Below are 24163 nucleotides of genomic sequence, written 5' to 3'. Positions count from 1 at the left end.
TACTGCAACCCCCGCTAAAATAACCTTGTGCGCCCACAAACACACACACGACTCCACAAAATTTCAGATTTAAATAGCGGAAATCATGAAATTTATGATTTTTAAAATCTTATGACTGTGAAATTGACCAAAGTGGACCGTGATATTGGTAGGGCCCTACTCCTACTGAAAGCACAGTTAAGTGTGTGCCTGTGTGGTTACCTTTCTAATGACTTGATCATTATTCACTAAATGGAATGCATTGGCTTTAAAATTGTAGTTCATAGCTATAGAGCACAGTTAAAACTGTCTAGTCGTTATTTTCAAACCTTGTTTATTGCTGGTAAACTGGTGCTCCGAGAACAAACTTCATGGTATTGTTACTGATTTTAAATCCTTTTTCATTGTCTTGCATCAGGCTCTCTTAGTAATTTACATACATTTTATTGTTTGGTCTATTTTGTGCTAGTCCATTCTCGTTTTTCTTTTAGATTCCAGTTTTTAGTTGAAATATTGATAGGTGACCTTCTGTGCCTGTCACATCAGTACAGCTGTAGAACTCTCATCTCTAGAGTATTTGGAGTATTCACCTTTTTGTGAAATTGCCCGTGTGTGGGTTTCTCTAATATAGGAAAGTATCTGAAGATGTGTGAATTAAAGCTGACCAGTATTCAATCTGGAGAGCCAGTAATCACTACAGCTTGACCCAGATGTCATGGTTGATGCGTGTGTGTGTCTTGCGCAGGTACTATTATCCTAATGTCCGAGATCAGATGGTTGCAAAAGGGACCTTGCCGTTGTCACGCCTGTGTGCCATGGTAACCATGCATCACCGCGAAGAAGTAGGGATACAGACATTTACTCTTCCTTTAGTCCCAAGAACCGAATGCTCAGAAGAACTTCGTCCACGATCCTCAGGTAAGTGAAGACATTCTTTTCTTTTAAAAAGTGAAGTGTGTGTATCCACTACCAAGGAGAACAAGAGAAACTCACCTTGATTGAAGCCTAATAATAATCCAGCATGTTGGTCCTACCAGTCCAAAATGTCAAAACTCACTGTTGGAAATCAATGACAAAACTTCCACTGACTTCAGTGGGTGTAGGGTTGGGCATATATTGTATTTACTTACTAGAAAATTGTTTGAATGAGCCAGCCCTGGGCCTACCACGTCTCACTGCCACATGAGAGTCTCCAGTTTGGTCTCCACTTCTCAGACCAGAAGGGAGGAGGGAATTGAAGCAATAGGCTTAGCCTACAGAGTGGGAAGGAGCCTTTCCACCCTGCAGAGGTTCTTCCAGATGATGCAAAAGTAGCACTGAAGAGGCTTTTAGGGAAATCCTTTTAGGACTCTTCAGTCAGAACAAAGGCTGGCATAATAGACAGGCTCAGTGGTATCTCAGTACATCAGGTGTCATCCTAAGGGGGTGACAGGTTGCCCCCCTTAGGATGCCACCTAATGTACTGAGATACCACTGAGCCTGTCTATTATGCCAGCCTTTTTTACCTGTCTTGCTGAGCCCAGCTATTCTATTAAGCTTCCTCCAGCACACACACACACATAGGGCCACACCAAACTGCAGAATGAAACAGACACTGAGATCAGTTCTGTGAAGGCTCAGCTTAAGGGACTTGCCCCCAGCACTCAGATGTCCACCTCCCTTGGGGTTAAGATCCAAAGGTATATTATGAAATCCACCTCCTCCCTCAATGTGGAGGAAGGTATGCACAGCCTCTTATCATGCCTTTCAATTATGAATTGTACACTGAGTTATATTATAAACAAGAAATAAGTTCATTAACTACAAAAGGTGAATTTTAAGTGAATATAAGAGATAATAGAACAAAACAGATTATTGAGCAAATAAAACAAAGTATGCAAGCTAAGCTCAATCTACTTAAGAAACAGGTTACACAATGTAATTTCTTACCCTAAATGTTATTTTAGGCAGGTTGCAAAGTTTCTGTGGTTCATAGTTCCAGTTATATTTCTTTTCAGACTGGACCCCTGTCTCAGGCTGGGTCTACACTACCCGCCTGAATCGGCGGATAGAAATCGACCTCTCGGGGATCGATTTATCGCGTCCCATCGGGACGCGACAATCAATCCCCGAATCGACGCTCTTACTCCACCAGCGGAGGTGGGAGTAAGCGCCGTCGACGGGAAACCGCAGAGGTCGATTTTACAGCGGGGTAAGTCGGCTGCGATACGTCGAATTCAGCTACGCTATTCGCGTAGCTGAATTTGCGTATCTTAAATCGACCCCCCCCCTGTAGTGTAGATGTAGCCTCAGTCTGGACTCCTCCCCTGCCTTCCCTTCAGGTGGCTTTAGCAGTCTTTCTTCTTTGGCAAACAGGCCATGGAGCGGAGGAGTCCCATTTGCCTTCCTCCCCACCCTTAAATAGGATTTCCATAAGGCGGGAATCCTTTGTTTCCCAAATTTGGCCCCCCTCTCCTCTTAGTGGAAAGTTACAAGAAGTCCCAGATAATGTTTAGTATCGGGTGACAAGACCACCTGACCTACTAGTGTCAGTTACATCCCCGGATGCCTCCCAGGAGGGAGAGAGATCAGTATCTTCATGGTTTTGTTGTCCCTTCCTGATGGCTCATCACCTTTGATGGCCTGTCGTCTGGTGGGTGTTTTCCCAATACACACTCAGTTGTGATTGTTACACAGTCCATATTCCTAACTTTAGATACAGAAATGATACAGGCATACAAATTGGATAATCACATTCAGTAAATTATAACCTTTCCAATGATATCTTACAAGACCCATCTTGCATAAAGTACATCTCAGTTATGTCATATCCATATCATAAGCATATTTCCATAAAGAATATGGAGTGCAACGTCACAGTTGTGATATGGAGTCTGAGAGGAGTAAACCGCAAGAATAAAGGAGGGGGATTCTTGGAGGGAGTGACCAAGGAAAAAACCACAGAGGCTTACTGGTATGGAGGAGTGAGCTTGCAGAACATATACTTCCATTGGCAAAAGGGAATCTGATAACTTTGAGAGTATTGTAGATGTTAAAATCTTCAGAGGATTTTATATTTCATTTTACTCCCACCCCCCTGTTTTTAAGCAACTGTCTGATATAATCACAACATCTTGGTATCATATAAGTGAGGTATCATAATGAATTCACACAAAAGGGCAGAGTTAAGGTTGTGCAGATGCAACCTTAACTTTCATTTCATAGATTCAGACATTTGAAGGTCAGAAGGAGCCATTACAATTATCTAGATGGACCTCCTGCATAACACAGGCTGTAGAATTTCACACGGTAACTCCTGTATCAGGGCAATAACTGGTGGTTGAACAAAAGTGCATCTAGACATTCAATCCTGACTTATTTTAATTCTTAACTATACAACAATAATGCTGCCTTTTCATAGATTTTTTTTTTTTTTGGTATGAAATTATTTGCTTACATTAATAGAATAAATCTTGGTTAACATTGGCTGTAATTTAAAAAACAACAACAGATGGAGGTTTTGTTTTGTTTTTTTTTTAAATCCAGGCTTGCTTGATGTGAGTGTGAGGTACAGACATTCACTAAAAACAGCAGGGGGAGTAATAGCTGCTCGAGCCATTTCTATTTCTGTACAAATACACAGAGCAGCTGGTTTGCAAGCAGCAGCCAGGTAAGATCGAATTCAAAGACCAGATTTTTCTCTTAACATAACTTGGGGGAGGGAGAGAATGTGCCATGGTGGGGGAACAAATTGTCACTCGTTCATCTTTCATCTGTGGAGATCTAGATTCAAATGTTCAGTTCAGAAGTGAAGATAACTATGAAAAGAACATCAGTGGCTATTTCTGTCCACCAAACCACTGGAGAGTTTAGTACAGTTTGCTCGTGAGAGGCCTGGGACTGAAATAACAGGCAGTGGTGTAGTTCCAGTCTGTGGTGCGAAACTGGGCTAGGGAGGAAGCATGTACAATACCTGCCTATAACAGATGTGGCTCTGGCCATTCCTTTCGGCCCCTCACTTTACTGAGCAGAGCTAAATTCAGCCACAATTTTTACAGTAAAAAAGACTTTGTGTTAAAGGGAAAAGAGATTATGCCAACCTTTGTGCTTTGGACCCTCTTCTCATTGGTTGGGATTTTGCATGACCGCACATAAACAAAATGAATTAGTGAACTACACACTCCTTTTTAAAGGAATGCTACTTTAAGAGAGCTAAATGGCTTGAAGGTTCGTCTCAGCAGGCAAGTTTAGTGCATTATAGAAGGAAGGGTTAAAACAGAGTAGTCAGCTCTTTAAGGACAGGAGTGGTTCCCAGCACTCCTGAGCGATGTCCTTTGGCCTATTCTCTGAGCAGCATTGATGGGCTCCTCAATCAGGCCCTGATTCAAAGCCATTGGACAGACTCCCTTTGACTTCAGTGAGCTTTGGATCAGCTAATCAAAGTCTTCAAGGAGTTTTGGTCTTGCTCTTTGCTTCCTTCTGTAGCAGCTGCTCTGAGGAGTGTTCCTGCTGCCTCCTTTACAAAAGGAGATATTCTGGTAGCCCTCGTGGACCTGATTTTCAGAGGTGTTGAGCACCTGCCGTTCCAGCTGTAGTCACTGGTGCGAGCAGTGGTAGGGGCACTAGTATAGACAGGCCACAGCAGTTTTGGCCACCATTTCATTACTGATCATAGTAGGTCTAGATAAAAAAGCTGAAAATTGTCAGCAGCCAGTCTACACTAGAATTCCTGCCTTTACTAGCCCTGATGGAGCTGCTGCAGTGCTAAATCAAGGATGGGAGATTCCCAAAAAGTCTCTGTGTAAACAAGACCTGAGAGCACAGCTTGAATCCACTGTTTTGTTCTCATCGTTGTGCAGCTAGGGGTTAAAAACCCCTTCATTTTGGTGGCATATGTATGTACTTCTAACTAGATTACTTGTAAGCACACCTGGTGTGTCTCCCTATCTTTTTTTTCCTTATTATATGAAGAGCTGTGGCAGAAAAGAACCCTTCACTTCAATCCAGTGCAGAAGTGGGAGTTAATGCCTATGTGTCTATGCACCTCTCCTTCCTACCTGAGGGGGAGAAGCGCACCACCCGAGCTGTGGCTCGAACTTTCTGCCCGGAGTTTGATCACCACACTGAGTTCCCATGTAACCTCGTCATCCAGAGAAGCAGCGGAGAAGCATGTTGTCTGGGGGAGCTCTTGCAGTCTGCACAGATAGTCTTCTGCATCTACCACCAGAGCATCAAGTCAGGTATAACCAAAAATGAGTAGGAATCCTAAGGGGCTATTGCTAATAGTGTTATTGACATTAGCTTCTCAGGTATAGGACACACAGTGAATATTCAGTATAACTGAAATTTAGGTAAATGTAATTATTCCAGTTATACTTCAGCCAAGCCCTTGGGGCTACAGCTAATATTTCAAGGGGATTTTCAGCGACTACAAGTGATCAGGATGTCAATTTTACATCTCATCCAAAAGAAGGTAATACAACAGTGATACTGTTCTGCACTTACATAGCACCTTTCATATGAGGATTTCAGGACACATTACAAAGGCACATTAGCCTTATTACTCCCATTTTATAGATGAGGAAACAAGAGAAGGAAATTAAGTGACTTGCTTAAAGTCCCGCAACGATATTACCTCACCCACCTTGTCTCTCTAATATCCTGGGACCAGCACAGCTACAACAACACCGCATTCCTCCTGAAACATCAGTATTATTTCCTGCAGCCCCCTGGGTTTCCCCTGGAGATTTCCCACTGAACTAATGACATTGCCTGACCTTGCTTAGATTGAAATGTGATGAGATCACAGCCTGAAATGGTAACTTTTTGTAGAGAAGGTTACAGATTATTTCTAAAAGAGGAAGATAGGTTTCAAAAGCAGTATTAAGTATAATTGTTTACATCCTCTTTAAATGGATTAATTGATTTCCCTCCAGCTGCATTAAGGCACCGGTATCTTAAAAATAGTATGCAATTTTATGATGGCAACTTTTTCTGTTGTCTCAATATAGTGGCAACATCGTCAAGCTTTTTATAGCATTATGTTGTAGAATATTCTAATACAATTTAATTAAAGATATCAGCCTTCAGTGATAGGCAAAAAAAAATTAACTCTTGGCATGAGTTAGCTACTCAGTTACTCTGTAGACAGTACTGTAGCTCTTTGATGCTTATTTTAGAGCCTGTTGGTAGTGGAAGTGCTCCCTAGAACGCTCCCAGAATGCAACAGTGCTGGAGCACACATCCTATAAGTAGAGTGCACTGCCTGTGCATTTCCAACAACTGCGTGGTTATTTACTCCACCGTTTTTCATTTTGAATTTGGCCAATATGCGTTGTGCCTCCTTGGTGGACTTTCACATTTCTTTTTTTCATGGAGGGAAGTATATGCCAATATTATGACCCTAGATCTCTACTAACAAAATGATATAGCTCTCATTAGGAGACTAATACTTTATGAATTACTTGTGCATGTTTTAAATCAACCCCAGCTTGTTGTGTCTGGATATCTTTGATTTTGATTCTACAGCCAGTGGTTCAATGAAAACTCAAACATCAGGAGACTACCTGCTTGGAACAGTCAGGGTGCCAACCAAAGACCTGTTGATCAAAAGATCAGGTAAAGTGGAAATGCCATATTACTGACATTATCCATATAAACAGTACTTCAGTAGTAACATACTGTATTGCTTATGTGGGTTACGTGTTTTGCTTCCTATTTTCTGAAGCCAAAGTTCTCTCATAAGCATTAGGGTTTTTTTTATTAAAGATTCCTTATTAAAATCACATTTAACTGAAGTTCATTGGAGATCATCTGCTGGGGTATGCTATGATCTGCTACGTAGCCCATGTGAAAAAGAGAGATGTTGGGAATAGTTATTATATTAAACTATGAATACGTGTTGCACAGCTCTTTGTGCACGTCTGATGAGAGAGGAGCCAATCAGTCCTTATTATCTAGAAGTATGTGCAGGACATAAGAAGAAAATGGAAAAATACACACCCACAGTGAACTGACCCAGGGATTATTAATTGCCTGAATTTTTTTTGGTGCAAGTGCTATGTATTAACCACTCTCAGGATTGAAAGCTACACTGGGCTGAAATCCAGAACTTGCAATATTCAGTCAGGGATGTGTGATATGTAACAGCTATAAACAAATGCTCATACAATGAGAAAACAAAAGGTTGGATTCCCAGATTTCCATAGTGTAAAATAACCACTTCTTGCACTGACAGGTTACAAACTATCAGGCCTTGAAATCAGGATATTCTGATTATAATCTTGTTTATTTCCACTTTAGTCTGAATATGATTTTAGCAACCACTTTCTCAAACCTTAGGCTTGGTCTACACTACCCCCCTAATTCGAACTAAGGTACGCAACTTCAGCTACGTGAATAACGTAGCTGAAGTCGAAGTACCTTAGTTCGAACTTACCTTGGTCCACACTCGGCAGGCAGGCTCCCCCGTCGACTCCGCGGTACTCCTCTCGCCGAGCTGGAGTACCGCAGTCGACGGCGAGCACTTCCGGGTTCGACTTATCGCGTCCAGACTAGACGCGATAAGTCGAACCCAGAAGTTCGATTTCCAGCCGTCGAACTAGCGGGTAAGTGTAGCCAAGGCCTTAGAGTTTAAAAAACAATTGGCTTGTATATACCATCTGGAAGGTAGGAATCCCAGCTTTATTAACTAGAGCTTCATGGGATATTCACTTGTAAAACCATATCATCAATTAAGTGGAAAATTAAAGTAAAATGGTAATCAGGATCATGTGATTTTTATTTATTTTTTATTTTTTAAGGCCAGATAATTTTTAACCTTGGCAAGTGGCAAATACTTAGATGAACCAAACGCTTTCAAAAGGAATAAACGTTTCCAAGTACTGGTCCTGGAACAATGATCAGGGAGGGAAAAAAAATCCCTTTTCTTACTTGCATTTCTCAAAAATGTAGTAATTGAGTCTGATTCCTCTCTGTTGTTCTGTTGAAGGTATTACAGGATGGTACTCAGTAACCCTCCCGGAGGATTTGGTGCCTTCTCATTGCACAAACATCATGGAAACCATAGTGGGAGGGCTGGAGCTTTCTATTACTTTTGCTCATCATGGTGACCGAGAACGAGTTGTGGAGGCTGCTAAGCTTTTAGGCTGGAATCATGAGGAAAACCATGAAGATAGTATGGATGACGATGACGAATGGCATCTGAGCAAAAATCCCGCAACTGTGGCGATTTCTACCCCCAGAGTGTGGTTACCAGTGCATTGCATGCTACTTGCAGGCCAGACTCGCATAAATAAAAGCATTTACTGCTATCTCCGATATAAATTGTATGATCAAGAAGCCATTTGGACTTCACTTCAGAGGCCAAAATTAACTGAAGATGAAAAACACATTACGGTGTTGTTTAAGAAAACTAAAGAGATGGAACTGACAAGGAGCCAAGCACTGTTGTGGTACTTCAGAGAGGAGAAGCTAGAAATCCAAGTGTGGCGGGCCTATGGGAAAGAAAACAACGTTGAAAGACCACTTGATACAGATCGCCTTATTGGCTCTGCGTTTGTGGACCTTGCAGCACTTGGACAGAGGTCAAGGAGAACACTCACAGTTAGTGGTCAGTTTATAAAGAACCATTCTTACACTTCCTGCCTTCTTTTATTCCATTTCCTTATGTACTTTTTAGCTGGTTTAACCTCATCCCCATTTCCTTATGTACTTTTTAGCTGGTTTAACCTCATCCATATGTCGTTGTCTGAAGCAAACCAGTTGCAGCCTTGTTTTGTCCTTTTTATGTTGTTGGCTCATTTTGTTTTCTTGAAAAGATGAGCAAGGTAAAAACACTTGCGTCGGAGTTCAAAGCTTAGTGAGTTATGCTGGTGAAGAATTTGGTAATGGTGATCAATAAATGGGTGAAGAATTAGTGTCAGTGAATTGAGGAAGGATTCCTCATCAGCATTAATACTAGTTCAGTGATTCAGATTCTAATCAGGCACAATAGCACAGCAAAGGAGCCACTGGTTAGAGTTAACACAAGAAACCTGCATTGTCTGCTAGTCGTTAAAGTAAAGGACTAGAAAATTGGAAAAACCCTTGGAGTTTTCTATTCTGTTCTGGTTCTGTATTTCATACATCACTGTGATATCAATTCCAGGCCACCCGCCAACTTGCAGTCTGATCTTCTAGACCAATGGTTTTCAATCAGGGGTCCAGAGCCCCCTGGGGCGGGACATGAGCAGGTTTCAGGGGGTCCTCCAAGCAGGGCCAGCCTTAGTCTCACTAGGGCCCAGGGCAGAAAGCCGAAGCCCCACGGCATGCGGCTGAAACCTGGGGCCCTGAGCCCCACCACCCGGGGCTGAAGCCAAAGCCTGAGCAATTTAGACTTGTGGGGGCCCTTGTGGCATGGGGTCCCAGGCAGTTTCCTAACTTGCTATCCCCTAACATCGGCCCTGGCTTTTATATGCAGAAAACCAGATGATGTGGCACAGGTGGGCTGTGGAGTTTTTATATCGGGGGCGGGGAGGGGAAGCTCAGAAAGAAAAAGGTTGAAAACCCCTGTTCTAGACCAGTCAGTTGACCCTCGTTTGGCCAGGCTCAAACCTGGTGGGGTTAAAACTAGAAACTGCAGGTAAAAAACCCTCAAAACAAAAACTATTCACAGGCTGCATCTGAATTTTGTTTCCTGGATACAGTCACAAAATCATGCCAAAGGCAGTGTTTCCAATTCACATATGAAGTTGAGAAAAAAGTGCTGTATATCTTAATTTCAGCTGTCCGTGGGAAAATAAAGAATTAACTCTCCTAGGGTTCCCCATTACTTTTTCCCCTTACAGACTGATGTTACTAACAACTCCTGAGGGATCTGTTTGTGTAGATATGACATTACCAAATTTGAGATCCACCCCACTGATCTGAGAACAGACTTTAGTCTTCATGAAATATAACCGCTCTTTCCAAGATACTAAATTTTGTCTTGTTTGTTTGTAAATACCCTGTTACAGGTATCTATCCAGTGTTCAGGCGCAATGCTTCAAACCTGTCAGGAGCTTCTGTACGAGTTCACATTACACTTGCTTCCATTCATGCTCATATTACTTCTTCTCATGGGTTTGACTGTCCTGAAGATGTCAGTAACAGTGAAGATGAAGGCGCAGAAAAGGTTCCTGACACAGGCCAGCAAGTCTTGAAAAGCCACAATCACAAACTGAATTCCCCAAGCTCAGAAATCCCTGTTGTGAAACCATCTGAGGAGACTAACACAAAGGATCTGGAAAACACATTTGCTGTCACTCTCCTTGTGGAAAGAGCAATGCACTTAAGTTTAAAAGGTAAAAGAAATCTTCTTGCAAAATATGTTCTTTTAAAAGATATTGTCAGATATTTTACAGCAGTTTAATAAAAACAATGCCCAAGAGATTTTACAAAACTTAATATTAACAGGAATATTTTCATTATGTTTTGAATTTCAATCAGAGCAATTTTTGTTTGGATTTAAATATTCACCTGCAGAGCTGTAGCCCCATACCACGACATCATGTTAGTTCATGAGCATCGGAAAGTGAACCTGCCCATTCTGTTTCTATTCTCCATGCAAAATGGACAAGGGCAAAATGTAAACAAGCAGGGTAATGTTAAAAAATAGATCTATTGAGATGACCACTGAATTCTGGAGTCAGAGGCTCATCCAAATAGCAGCCTGTTTGTCCATCCTTAATTCCAGTCAGTGTTGACAGAACTTTCAGATTCTTTCAGATTTACAATTTTCAGCTTATTGTAAATTTGTGGAACTAAACCAGTGACACAAAACTAGGAATCTGGGAATTGCCAGAATCTATGGCGATAAGGGGTGATATAAAAATCTATAAAGATTAGAATGAACTCACTATAACCTTGAGCAAGTCATTTTGTCTCAGTTTTCCACTTTGTTAAATAAGAATGATATTCAGATGCCCAGTTACCATGATGATGAGCACCAATAATTGCTTTTTAATATATCTTCCAATCTGTTAATTCTGAACATATTTTAAAATATTCCATTTTAGTGAGATTATACTTAGCACTTAATGTGCTCCTAAGGTGACACACTTGCTATCTTTTTACTGTTTTTAAACTGTCTGCTATTCCCACCACCTGCAGTTAGTACTAAATGAAGGTCTTTTTATTGAAAAAGAAGTGAATCAATCCCTTGAGATTTCCACATACATCCCAGTGCACCCTCACTCCTCCACATCTGTGTGTGTGTGTGTGTGAGTGTGTCACTTAGCACAGTGGGCCCTTAATCCTGATTGGAGCCTCTAGGGTCTAGGCAATACCTGAATGCAAACAATAAATATTAATAAGAAAAGCAATACTGCCAGGAAGGACTGTGCAGGAAGGCCCAGATTAGCTAATGCTTTGAAGTTTTTCCTAGAAATGTGAAATCTATTGTTTAACAATGTAGATGAATTAATTTAAATGATTGCCCACCGGAGTTTACTGGCATGAGGTATTGCAAAAGCAAGAATAAAATGGTCATTGACAAACCGTGCTTTAAGCACAAGTGCTGCTGGTACACTCTGAGTCCAACTTGTTTTTTTTTTTTAATGAACAATGATTCTATAATCTTCTGAAGGTCGTAGTCTCTGAATGTGTTCAGGAACTTGATGCAATACTATTTGCTACTAAAAGGATTTTGGAACACAATAAACAATGTTTCTTTTGTGTGAATTTTAAAATGGAATTGTTTGTGAATACCGAGAGAGGTGCTCGCAAACAGAAAAGAGTTGGAGAAACTATTTTATGCCTGTTTCAGCAAGAATGTTTATCTTAATAAAGAAAAGTTCATTGTGATACTATAGATAACAAGGATAGAATGAATGTTACTGTCTATTACATTAAGGATGATCTTTTTTTCAGGAACTTTAATGGAACATTGTCAACTTAATAGCTAGTCAGTTTCAAAAAATTAGCAAAACTTAGCTGCAGGTACTAAACCTATCTCTGAGCCTCCTACCAATTTTTGGTTTTACAATCACATTTTCCTATTTTAATTAAAAATGGGGGGAAACAGTTAAACTGATTATACATAAAGTGCTACTTTCAAAGTAAACTGAAAAAAATATTTTTTTTTCTCTAACATCATTTTAGTTACAATAATATTGGGTGTCACTTGTAACAATAATAGAAGAAAACAGATGGAGGTGTGATTTTTTTTTTAAGTTGCTGATGTCACTTTAGTGTGCCATTACTAGCTTCCTAATGTCAATTTCTCCCATGCTTCTACTCAGTTCTTCTGATATTTCCAAGGAATAGACATTTACAGTGTAATTTCAAGTATCAGAGGGGTAGCCGTGTTAGTCTGGATCTGTAAAAAGCAACAGAGGGTCCTGTGGCACCTTTAAAACTAACAGATGTGTCTGACGAAGTGGGCGTTCACCCATGAAAGCTTATGCTCCAGTACATCTGTTAGTCTTAAAGGTGCCACAGGACCCTCTGTTGCTTAGTGTAATTTCAGTTATCCCAATTCTCTTTATCCAGAAATCCTATTTATCTTACCTAGTTATGGGCGAAAGGGTTGGATCACTTGATTACCTGTTCCGTTCATTACCTCTGAAGCACGTGGCTTTGGCCACTGTCAGAAGACAGGATAGTGGGCTAGATGGAACTTTGATCTGACCCAGTATGGCTGTTATCTGAATCACCCCTGTAGCCCTATGTTAATTACCTGTTGATTAACATTATAGTGATGGGAACTATGATTTGTGAGGATTTCTGGAGATAAAGATGAAGAAAGTAAGAAAAGGAGGGAAAAATGAGAGAATAAGGTAGGGTGGGTGAGGGAGAGAGAAAACAGGGAAGAAATAAACAGCTGAAGGGGTTACAGTGAAGACTGAAAGGAGAAGGGTTCAGGGAAAGGATGGATGGGAGATGAGAGAAGATAAAGGAAAGAGAATGGGCCAGGAGGGAGGGAAATGAATGGAGGCAGAGAGGAGGTTGGTGGAGAGGAAAGGGGAAGGAAAGGAGGGAGGTGGGAGTAGTTGCAGGAGACAGGATCCTCCTTAGTGCTGCTTGAGCTCTTCCTGGCAGTGACAGCCCCTAGCAAAAAGCAAAATAGGACTTGAAAAACATAAGCTTTGCCATAGACTGCCAAGGCTGATTGCACATTTTACTTAGCTCTGCCCCTACATGTGAAGAGACAGCTGGCTACTCATCTGTTACAGACAGGTTTGCCAGCTTCTCTAAGCGTATGTGTATTATCCACAGGCAATATCTGAGCTGCCCCATCCACAATCCTGCCCAGGATAGCAAAATTTGTGGTGCCCATTTAAGTTTTAAGCTCTTTGTACGTTTGTAAGAAAAGCAGACTGAACTCTGAAATGCTTCTTGTGTGTGGAGGAAGAAATTCCATTCCCCGATAGAATTCACAGGCAGGAATCTTCAGGCAAGCAGGATTACAGACGGTTTATGTGGCTGTTAACACAAAGTGTGAAACGGCCATTTTGGTAGATGCAGCAGCATTCTCCTACATTAAAGTGATTTAAAATCAGCGGTATAGTGCAGTAGCTGCTTACCTTGTTGTTACCATGATAGTCAGTGGATCCTAATGAGATGCTTCTCACACTGCCTTCTTCCTGATCCTTCATTGGAAATCCTGTGGCAAGGGGTTCAGTTCAGTTCACTGGAAGAAAAGTTGAATATATTTTTTCCTGCTGAACTTGCCAGGAGCCCAAGTGCTGCATCTAATTTGTGTAAAATGCAGCAGGCTGCTTAAACCACCCTTATTTTTTGATATGGAGTGCAGCCCACGGAGGCACTCTGGTAGCATACTAGGACATGTCCCTGTTATGGGCTCTGCCATCTATGGAAAGATGTTAGAATCATAGAATATCAGAGTTGGAAGGGACCTCAGGAGGTCATCTAGTCCAATCCCCTGCTCAAAGCAGGACCAATTCCCAACTAAATCATCCCAGCCAGGGCTTTGTCAAGCCTGACCTTAAAAACCTCTAAAAACCTCTAAGGAAGGAAAATGTTGGCTTCTAGTGTTGATGTGGAACTCATTTCTAAAGTCTATTAATATGTGAATGCCCTGAAAATGAGCCCTCTGATAAATACTACGTCCAGGTCATCTCCAGGAAAAAAAGCACAATTTTGTTTGCTGTTGTCACAGCAAATTGTAGGAATTTCTTAAATAGCGATCTGTGTGCAAGAAGAAGGGAACAAATTATCTACAAAGGCATTGACTGAGTTTAGGAAGCACCAGATGGACCTGGGGAGACAAAATTGCCAAAGACAAAAGAAATCTCAATATTGAGGGGGAGAACAAAATATTAATTTGGACCCGTCTGATGTTCAGTGCTCTGTATGATCTCAGACAATACCCTGGTTTAAATTATGAGTTTGGCCACTCCCTTATTGGGCAGAAGGGTCTTTCAATAGTACAAAGGCAGCATGCTCGGTCCCCTGAAGGCAGAGAGGGGGAAGCGATCAATAGCAACCTCTCTGGCTGATAGAGGAGTGGTATTTGGTTCCAAAGAGAGTCCTTTCCACCCCACCTCCTTGACTAAAGCCTCACCTACTAGCAAATTGTGTAGCTGTAATTCATCACTGGAACAGCTCCACTGGCAATTAGACAGCACAGTGGTAAAAATACCAAAATTCTCTTTCTACTATAGCTTCTACCACGGTTAGAACTGCAGCATAGTGAATTATAGCTGCAAAGCTTGCTAGTGTTCACACCACCGAAGAAGAAGAGTTGCAAAGGAGAGAGAAAATTGAGGGGTGGGAATTCTCTGTTGAAGGACCCTCCCAAAGGGCACAAATCAGGCCAGACTCTTAGCATCTCATTTTTCCAATATAATTCAGTAGAGATGACCAGAGAATGTATAGCCCCCAATGCTTTCCTAGGTACTTTATATTCCATGTCTTCTAGTTTTTGGAAAGTGTCCAGATTCCTGGATATGACCTTGTGTTACTGTGAATGCACATTGTTTGCCAGAGGAGCCAAACTAGGTCAAACCAATTAACTGATTACTTTATCTTGTTTCTCACAAGACTTCTCCCAGGTTTTTAGAAAACAAAAAATTGGGGGGGAGTGTTTGTGTTTCCCGTCCTGAACTGTTTTTATGCAATTCATAATAATCTGCTTGTAACAAAAGCCTTGCAAAGCTTTCACCTCTACATTGCAAAATGTATGGTGTCTGTGGTAGCTCAGCTTTATGTTGTTAAGCTCCTGTCTGCACTTGCATTAAAAACAGTGTTTCCTAAAGCTTTTAGAATCCGGTTTTACAACCACTTCGGGGAAGGCCAGTCAGAGCCCATTATCTATGGCCTTGTGGTTAAGAAAATGGGACTGGGACTCAGTAGATCAGTTGTTCTTTGCTGTGGGATGGACTGTTTCCTCTTGAGCAAATCACTTAGGCCAGAGGTTCTCAAACTGGGGGTCAAGAGGTTATTACATGGGGGGTCACGAGCTGTCAGCCTCCACCCCCAAGCCCCGCTTTGCCTCCAGCATTTATAATGGTGTTAAATATTAAAAAAAGTGTTTTTAATTTATGAGGGGGTTACACTCAGAGGCTTGCTGTATGAAAGGGGTCACCAATACAAAGGTTTGAGAACCACTGACTTAGGCCTTGTATGCACTAGACTTTTTCCCTCCTAAAATTTCCCACTGATGCAGCTCCACCAGTGATAGGAGTACCAGTGGGACAACAAGTGCAGGTGGGGTGCCAGTGGCCCCCAGTGCTCTAACCACCGTGTTCATCCCTGCTCAGAGAATGTCTAGATGACACTATGGCAAAAAACCCAGAGTCTTCCAGCACCTTACTATGTCAAGAAGTCCCACGTATTGCTGCCATGGGAGCTGACTGGTGGTAGAAGTGGGGGGAGGTTTCTTTTGGGGGCGAGTGAAGTGTAGACAGAGCTTATTTTTCTCTCTCTGCCTCAGTTCTTTATCTATACATGGGGTTACAGGAATGTTCTGAACCTGTTATGTTTGTGAGACATTACATAAAAAAAGTACTCATCCTTGGACATCTTTGGCACCTTGCATTTGTCTGTTAGGTGGTGCATATTTCCTTATTTCAAGCCTGACAGGAGATGGGTTCCTGTGTTGTAATGGTTCTAAATAGATGTGCTTGGTACAGGAACGTATTCAGTCACCAATCAGTCTAAGGGCCCTGCAGAGCCAACACAAATCTCATAGACTTTAAGGCCAGGAGGGACCATCATGATCATCTAGTCTGACCTCCGATACACTGCAGGCCACAAACCTCGCCCACCCACTCCTGCAATAGGACCCCACAACTTCTGGCTGAGTTACTGAAGTCCTCAGATCTTGATTTAAAGACTTCAAGTTACAGAGAATCCACCATTTACTCTAGTTCAAACCAGCAAGTGACCCATGCCACACGCTGCACAGGAAGGCGAAAACCTCCCCAGGGACTCTGCCAGTCTGACCTGGGGGAAAGTTTCTTCCTGAACCTAAATATGGTGCTCAGTTAGACCCTGAGCATATGCAAGACCCACTAGCCAGACACCTGGGAAAGAATTCTCTGTAGTCACAGCCCTCCCCCTCAGTCCACTGGAGATATTTGCAAACAGCAATCATGAATGGGCCATATGCAGTTGTTGTCAATCTCTTTGTGCCATCTCCTCCATAAACTTATCCATCTCAGTCTTAAAACAAGTTAGGTTTTTTGACCCCACTACTCCCTTGGAAGGCTGTTCCAATCTTCACTCCTCTAATGGGTAGAAAACTTCATCTAATTTAAAGCCTAAACTTATCAGTGGACAGTTTATATCCATTTGTTCTTGTGCCAACATTGGCGCTTAACTTAATTTAAATAACTCCTCTCCCTCCCTGGTATTTATCCCTCTGATGTATTTATAGAAAGCAATCATGTCTCCTCTCAGCCTTCATTTGGTCAGGCTAAACAAGACAAGCTCCTTAAGTCTCCTTTCGTACAATAGTCTCCATTCCTCTGATCATCCTGGTAGCCCTTCTCTGGATCTATTCCAGATCTGGGGGAGTGAGCTGGGTTCTATTTTGGGTTGTGCATTATCCACAACATTGCTAATTAATTTCTAACTATGTGACCAGTTCTGCCCCGAGTTATACCTACAAAACCCCATTGATGAGAATGGTGTTGCTCGGGTGTAACTGAAGGCAGAATTTGTCAGGAGGAATTTTTAATACTGGTTACTGGTGAGATGAGCCAGAAATAACCCAGTTTGACTTTTGGATCCTGGGATGCATTTGCAAGGCTGATTAGTATTTATTAAAAACAAACAAAAAACCACCTTGGCAAATTTTTATCTGTAATCAACAATCACAGAACCCCTGGTGTCCTTTTTAGAGTCACTTTCACAGTAAAGGTACACAATAGTATTTTGCACTCCACTCATATCCTGACTGGAGCTAGTGAATGTCAGCAACATCCTGGGCTAGCTCTGCTACCCTAAGGAAACCACCAGCGGTTAGGTTGAGCTGGCCTTTGCCATGATGCACAGTTTTGAATCTTTGTCACATGGTGCAACCATTATTATCTGTAGCTAATAGGTTTGTTCTGCTGGTAACACGATACTTAATTTTTGAATGAAATGATTAATCAGCTGCCTTATTCTAACCACAATTCACTATATTTTAGGGAGTCCTCTCACCGAACGTGGAGTGACAGCACCCAGTAGCTATGTGACATTTGCAGTTGCTGATGCAGATGCTCCAATAGCCACTGCAATAATAGAAAACACTGACTCGCCAGTTTGGGACTTTCAGCAGCAAACAAGGTATGTAATGCCTTTCAGAGGCAGACACTTTCAGAGCCATGGTGTCTGGCAGCTAGTGGCCAGACATTGAATGCATAGATGCACTTAGCAAAGTGGTCCTCCAGTAACTGGACCTGCCCTGTTATGATTCCTACACGTTATTTTATCACCATTCACAGTTCTATGCAAGTCCCCTTGTGTTCGAGAAGCAGCAGCTTTAACCAAGTAAACAGAGAGAGGCTTTCTCTGGCCAAAGCCGTAGGAGCCTTGCTAAGCTTGTTGCAGCTGAAAATCCATGTTTGCATATCTTACAGTAGCTCTAGGGCCTAGAATGTCTGGATTGAGTTGTACGAGGGAAGATATGGTCTGGGCTAAAACACAGGACCAGGAGTCAGACCCGTATTGTATTTCTGACTGTACCATAGACTTCTCGTGTGATATTAGGCGAGACATTTAACATCTCTGTGCTTCAGTTTCCCCACCTGTAAAATGGAGCTGATAACATTTTTCTGCCTCACAGGGCTGTTGTGAGGATTAATTCATTAATGTTAGAGAAGTTCTTTGCACTTTCGTAGCACTTCAATGTCTTTTTATTAAGTTTGTACAATGCCTAGAACAATGGGGTACTGGTCCATGGCTGTGGTTCTTAGGCCACCATACAATTAATAAATAACGTACACTAGTACATCTGTGGTGGGGATCTCATGGTTTCTGCAAAGTTTTGAAGTCAGGGGTTTGAATTAAACCTGAAGCAGTTGCCATTAGGATTTTCTAAACTAAAAGAGACCAACCACCATGAATCTGTAAATAAAATATCTTCCATTGTTGTACGCAGTGTTGTTGTAACCGTGTTGATCCCAAAATATTACAGAGAGAAGGTGGGTGAGGTAATAACTTCTATTGGACCAACGTCTGTTAGGGAGAGAGACAAGCTTTGGTGCTTACACAGAGCTCTCTGGATAAACTCATCTCTTTCACCAACAGATGTTGGTCCAATAAAAGATGTTACCTCTCCCACATTGTCTCTCAATAAATAAACTGTATTTAGCATGTTAGGCACTAACTTGTCAGTCATAGACTGTGTGGAAATTATTCCAGTGACTGCACAGAGACAGGTTTGCCAGCTAGACAGTTGTTTTTATAATGCAGAGACCAATCATTCAGACATTGATAGCTGCAGTTACAAGTTTTATTCTCTAAGGTTATTTGTGCTCAGAGCCAGTCTTGAATACTAGAAATATGACAAGTGACCTGAAAACGCTTTGGGGGAAGTAAGGGATTTTGTCTCATCACTATTTTGGGGAGGTGTTTTTTCAGAAATTAGGTTACAGTGTTTCAGGTGGCCATCTTAATCTTTATTAAAAGTTTGCTACTATAGTGCTTGATAGTATTTTCACAGTTATCTCTTTTTTCCCCCTGCTGTTTTCACTATCCTAATTGAAAAATATTTTAGAACAAGAAAAAAAAAACGTACTCCTTGGGTAAGCAGAAAACAAGCCCATGTAGCAGTAATTATGTACATTTTTAAGGACCTACACTGGGTTTTTCCCCCATTATTCAGAGAATACTTTAGATAAGGTAGACAAAATGTTATTGAAATTCCAGAGACACTTTGCCATGCTAGCTTCAGACAAATTTTATTGTTCTGCCTAACAGATTATGATGATTTTATTCTTAATAGACTATCCAAAGAACTTCTGTTGGATCCACAGCAAACCCTGGTCTTCAAAGTATGGCATAAAGCAGGTAAACCACCATGGTGCAATGCAGAGAAGCCCCTGGTGCAGTGCACGCAGTGGGTAATTGGTCTCCTAGAGGGCTATACTGGCTAAGCAGTCCCATTCATTTCCTGGTTTGCCAAAGTTCCTCCAACTGTGAGAAGCTTTTAGCTAGTTTTAGTTAAATTTAGGTTTCAAACCTTGCTTCTCACCTAATTTAAATTGACAGGATTTTAGAAGTCAGATTTTCCTGGGGAGGGGAGATGGATTATTATTTTTTTCCTTTTATTTGTTCCTTCCAGAGTTAGCTGAAGAGTGTTCTGCAATGGCTTACGAACTCCAGTGTCTCCTGCTTTCAGCAGAGGCAGGTATCATCCTGCTAATTTATGGCCTCAGTCCCATTTCTCTCCAGAGCCTCATTTTTAGGCTTTTTTGTGGACCTTCCCCTAATCCTTAGGAAAGCATGTAAGGCCAGGTTCTTACCAGCTCCCATATGTACCAGGCTCATCTCGTCAGCCTGAGAGCCTGTAACCCAGCAGCCCACAAATCCTTACAAGTCCAAGCAATTCTAACAGGAGATGTTTGTGTGATTCCCCTGGTTTACTTCTTACAGGCAGTATTTAAAATAGAATCTGATTTACAGGTAAAGATTACAGCTCTGTCAGAAGGTAAACTACTTTGATCCTCTGCCACAGCTACTCAGGGCTGGACTCCTTTGCCCGTTATTACCAAAATGTAACCAAGTACTTTTATAGCAGCATGAACAGACTTTAAAAAATGAAGTTCTTCTTCGAGTGCTTGCTCATATCCATTCCATTAGGTGTGTGCGCGCCGCGTGCACGATCGTCGGAAGATTTTTACCCTAGCAACACCGGCGGGTCGGCTGTGGAGCCCCCTAGAGTGGCGCCTTCATGGCGCTGAATATATACCCCAGCCGACCCGGCGCCCCCTCAGTTCCTTCTTACCGCCCCTGACGGTCGTTGGAACTGTGGAGCGCTGCTTAGCTGTTCTCCACTCTCCCTAGCTTAGTTCATTATTCGCAGTTATAGTTATAGTTTATAGTTAAATAGTTCAATAGTTTTAAGAGTTGTCTAGTTGTTATAATAGTTCAGGGGATTAAGGGGGTCGTCTCCCCCTTTCTCCCCCGGCCGCGGGGCCGGGCTCATGCCCAACGCTCCCGGCTTCAAGCTGTGCGCCTCCTGCGCTAAGCCTATGCCCACGAGCGACCCGCACGACTCCTGTCTGAAGTGCCTGGGAGAGTCCCATCAAACAGATAAGTGCAAGATCTGTAAGGCCTTCAGACCAAGGACCAAGAAGGAGCGGGACTTTCGGCTCCGGCAACTCCTGATGGAGGCGGCACTTAGTCCGGACGCTCCATCTACAAGTCAGGCCCCGGCACCTAGCGCCTCGGTGCGCAGTGCCCCGGCGGCACCGGCCATGACGACCACGCGAGTGGCGTCAGATGAGCCTTCCCGGCACCGGACCTCGTCGGCACCGCAAGCACAGCAAGTGCCTCGGCGCCGGTCATTATCCCCAGGGCATAAGAAAGCCCATAAGACGGGGACCTCCGTGCCGAAGACGCTGGCTCCCCCAGTGCCGGGGGTAGAGCCGCGTACGCCGGTGGAGCACCGGAAACAGGTGCCTCCAGCACCGTCGACTCCGGCGCCGAGGCCGTTGAGTCCGGTGCAGACGGCGTCTCCACCGAGGCCGGTGGTGATACAGTGCCTCCCGTCGACGCCAGAGACCTTCGCGGCGGCGAGAGACTTAATAGCTCTCACGGAGCCGGCACCGCCTCAACCACCGGCACCGACGGCACCGTTGCCTCGCCCGGTCCAGTCGAGGGGGAAACCTGCCTTGATGCGCCCTCCATCACAAGGGCTGGAACCTCGGCACCGATCCAGGTCCCGAAGCAGGTCCCCACGCCGCTCGCAGTCCCGGCACCGAATATCGCCTCGGCACCGGTCGTACTCGCGGCCAAGATCTTCTTCGCGGCACCGCTCTACGTCTCGGCACCGCTATGATCGTCGGCACCGATCAACGTCGAGACGTAGTTCTCGGCACCGCTACGGTCGCCGCTCGACGTCGAGAGGCCGCTCCCGGTACCGGGCATACTCCAGGTCCTCGTCGAGGTCCAGATCCGACTCCCGGCACCGACGAGGTCATCGGCACCGGTCGCGGTCCCGGCACCGATCGCCGGCACCGCGTGGAGATAGATCATCTCCAGACCGGCACCGTGCGGCACCGCAGCCCACGGGAATCGTCTCGACGCTCTCGGCACCGCCATGGCCATCGAGATCGGGGTCTCGCTCCTCGGAGGACCTCTCGAGATCGGCATACCCCCCTCAGGGGCAAGCCGAGGAACAGGACTTGGGCCATTGGCAGAACATAACAGAGGACCATTCTCATGGCCCATCTCACTGGTCGTTTTGGACCCCGTGGGCGTACCATCAGGCGCAAGGGGCTCCAGTTGCTTCGACCTCTCGCTCCGGTCACTCTGTTAGAAGGGCCCCGGAGTCCACCATCTCTCGGCCTCCGCCAGGGGGCATGGAGGCTTCCGTGTCCGCACCACCTGACGCCCTGGACTCAAGCGCAGGTGATGCTCCGGCCCAGGAGCAGGGAGACCAGGACCCTCCCTTGGATCCTGTTCCACCGGAGGCATCTTCCTCTTCCTCTCCGGATGAGGCAGTGGCGGGCACATCGTGCACAGGTCCACCTCCAATAGATCTTCGGGCTCACCAAGATCTTCTGCGTCGGATGGCCCGTAATATGGACCTGCAGGCGGAGGAGATAGTGGAGGTGCACGACCCTATCGTGAATATCCTCGGAGCGGATGCCCCATCGAGGGTGGCGTTACCCCTGATCCGCACGATACAAGCCAATGTATCTACGATATGGCAGACTCCTGCCTCTATCCCACCCACAGCGAGAGGGGTGGAAAGGAAATACTTTGTCCCGTCTAAAGACTACGGGTACTTGTATACCCACCCCCAGCCGTGTTCACTGGTGGTGGCATCAGTGAACGCAAGGGAGCGCCACGGTCAGCAGGCCGCAGCGCCCAAATCGAAGGAGGCTAAGTGCCTCGATTTATTCGGCCGTAAAGTTTACTCAGCCGGAGGGCTGCAACTTAGAGCGGCTAATCAACAGGCGCTCTTGAGCCGCTATAGCTTTAACTCCTGGAACTCTATGGGGAAGTTCAAGGAGTTGGTTCCCCAAGAGTCCAGGGAGGAGTTTGGAGCCCTGGTGGAGGAGGGTAAGAAGGTGGCTCGGACCTCCTTACAGGCCTCCTTAGACATAGCGGACTCTGCTGCGAGAACCATGGCCTCAGGTATCGCTATGCGGAGGATCTCCTGGCTCCAGGTTTCGGGTCTGCCTCAGGAACTGCAGCAAACCCTGCAGGATCTGCCCTTTGAAGGACAAGGGCTGTTTTCAGGAAAGACGGACTCTCGCCTGCAGAGCCTCAAGGACTCCAGGACGATCATGCGTTCCTTGGGGATGCATGTTGTGGGCCCTCAGCGCAGGCCATTTAGACCGCAGCCTCAGCGCTTCTACCCCCCCCCGCCTCGTCAGAGACAGGACTCGACCCGGAGGCGAGGGCGAGGTGGTAGAAGAAGGTGGACCGGCCCTCAACCTGGTCAGAACCAGGGGCCACCTGGACCACCTTCAGGCCCCAGGCAGAACTTTTGAAGGTGCGGTCGAGGACGGCGCCCCAGTCATCCCACAGGATCCAGCCCCATCCTTTCGGGATCGCCTTTCCCATTTCCACCGTGCCTGGTCCCTTATAACTTCGGACCGTTGGGTCCTTCGCACGGTGGACAGGGGATATGCTATCCAGTTTTCTTCAATCCCCCCCTCCTCCCCCCCTTCCCCGTCCCTCTTCAGGGACCCTTCTCACGAGCAACTTCTTATACAGGAAGTTTCCACGCTCCTTGCTATGGGGGCCATAGAGGAGGTTCCAGTGGAGTTAAGGGGCAGGGGATTCTATTCCCGTTACTTCCTCATTCCCAAGTCCAAAGGAGGTCTGCGACCCATCTTGGACTTGCGCGGACTCAACAAATTCGTAGTAAAGTTGAAGTTCCGCATGGTCTCTTTGGGGACCATTATCCCTTCCCTCGATCCTGGAGACTGGTTCGCCGCCCTCGACATGAAAGATGCATACTTTCACATCGCAATTTACCCGCCTCACAGACGCTTCCTGCGGTTCATGGTAAGCAAGGTGCACTACCAATTTGCAGTCCTTCCCTTCGGCCTGTCCTCGGCCCCAAGGGTATTCACGAAATGTATGGCTGTCGTGGCAGCGTACCTTCGTCGGCAAGGGATACAGGTGTTCCCGTACCTAGACGACTGGCTGGTACGCGGTCGCACCAAAGAGCAAGTTCGAGCTCACGTCCACATAATAGTGCACACATTCAACAAGTTGGGCATCCTACTCAACAAGGACAAATCCACTCTAGAACCTACCCAGAGAATAGAATTCATCGGCGCAGTTCTAGACTCCAGGCGTGCACAAGCCATCCTGCCAGTCAACCGCTTTTGCACCATCACGAGCCTCATTCAAGGGCTCAAGGCCTTCCCAACTACCACGGTGAGGTCGTGCCTTACCCTGCTGGGTCACATGGCTTCCTGCACGTACGTAACCAGGCATGCCAGACTTCGGCTTCGCCCACTCCAGACCTGGGTGTCATCAATATACCGCCCACATCGGGACAGCCTGAACATGCTGGTCACGGTCCCGAACTCGGTCCTGACCTCCC

The 24163-nt window shown here is 44.6% G+C and overlaps 1 protein-coding gene across 5 annotated transcripts in view; it reads left to right on the top strand.

The window, feature by feature from the left end:
- C2CD3 (C2 domain containing 3 centriole elongation regulator) overlaps positions 1-24163 on the top strand; it is an 81960-nt gene that overhangs the window by 29905 nt on the left and 27892 nt on the right. For all 5 annotated transcript variants that reach the window (XM_008172295.4, XM_042850676.2, XM_042850679.2 and 2 more), the window contains exons 19-26: positions 725-897; positions 3505-3628; positions 4930-5198; positions 6487-6576; positions 7949-8569; positions 9954-10280; positions 17577-17715; positions 19376-19440. In XM_008172295.4, coding sequence (XP_008170517.2) covers positions 725-897; positions 3505-3628; positions 4930-5198; positions 6487-6576; positions 7949-8569; positions 9954-10280; positions 17577-17715; positions 19376-19440 — 1808 coding nt within the window. The remainder of the gene's footprint in view (positions 1-724; positions 898-3504; positions 3629-4929; positions 5199-6486; positions 6577-7948; positions 8570-9953; positions 10281-17576; positions 17716-19375; positions 19441-24163) is intronic.

This window comes from Chrysemys picta, chromosome 1 (genome assembly GCF_011386835.1).
Source record: "Chrysemys picta bellii isolate R12L10 chromosome 1, ASM1138683v2, whole genome shotgun sequence".
Lineage (NCBI taxonomy): Eukaryota > Metazoa > Chordata > Testudines > Emydidae > Chrysemys > Chrysemys picta.
This window is presented reverse-complemented; position numbering and strand designations above follow the sequence as displayed.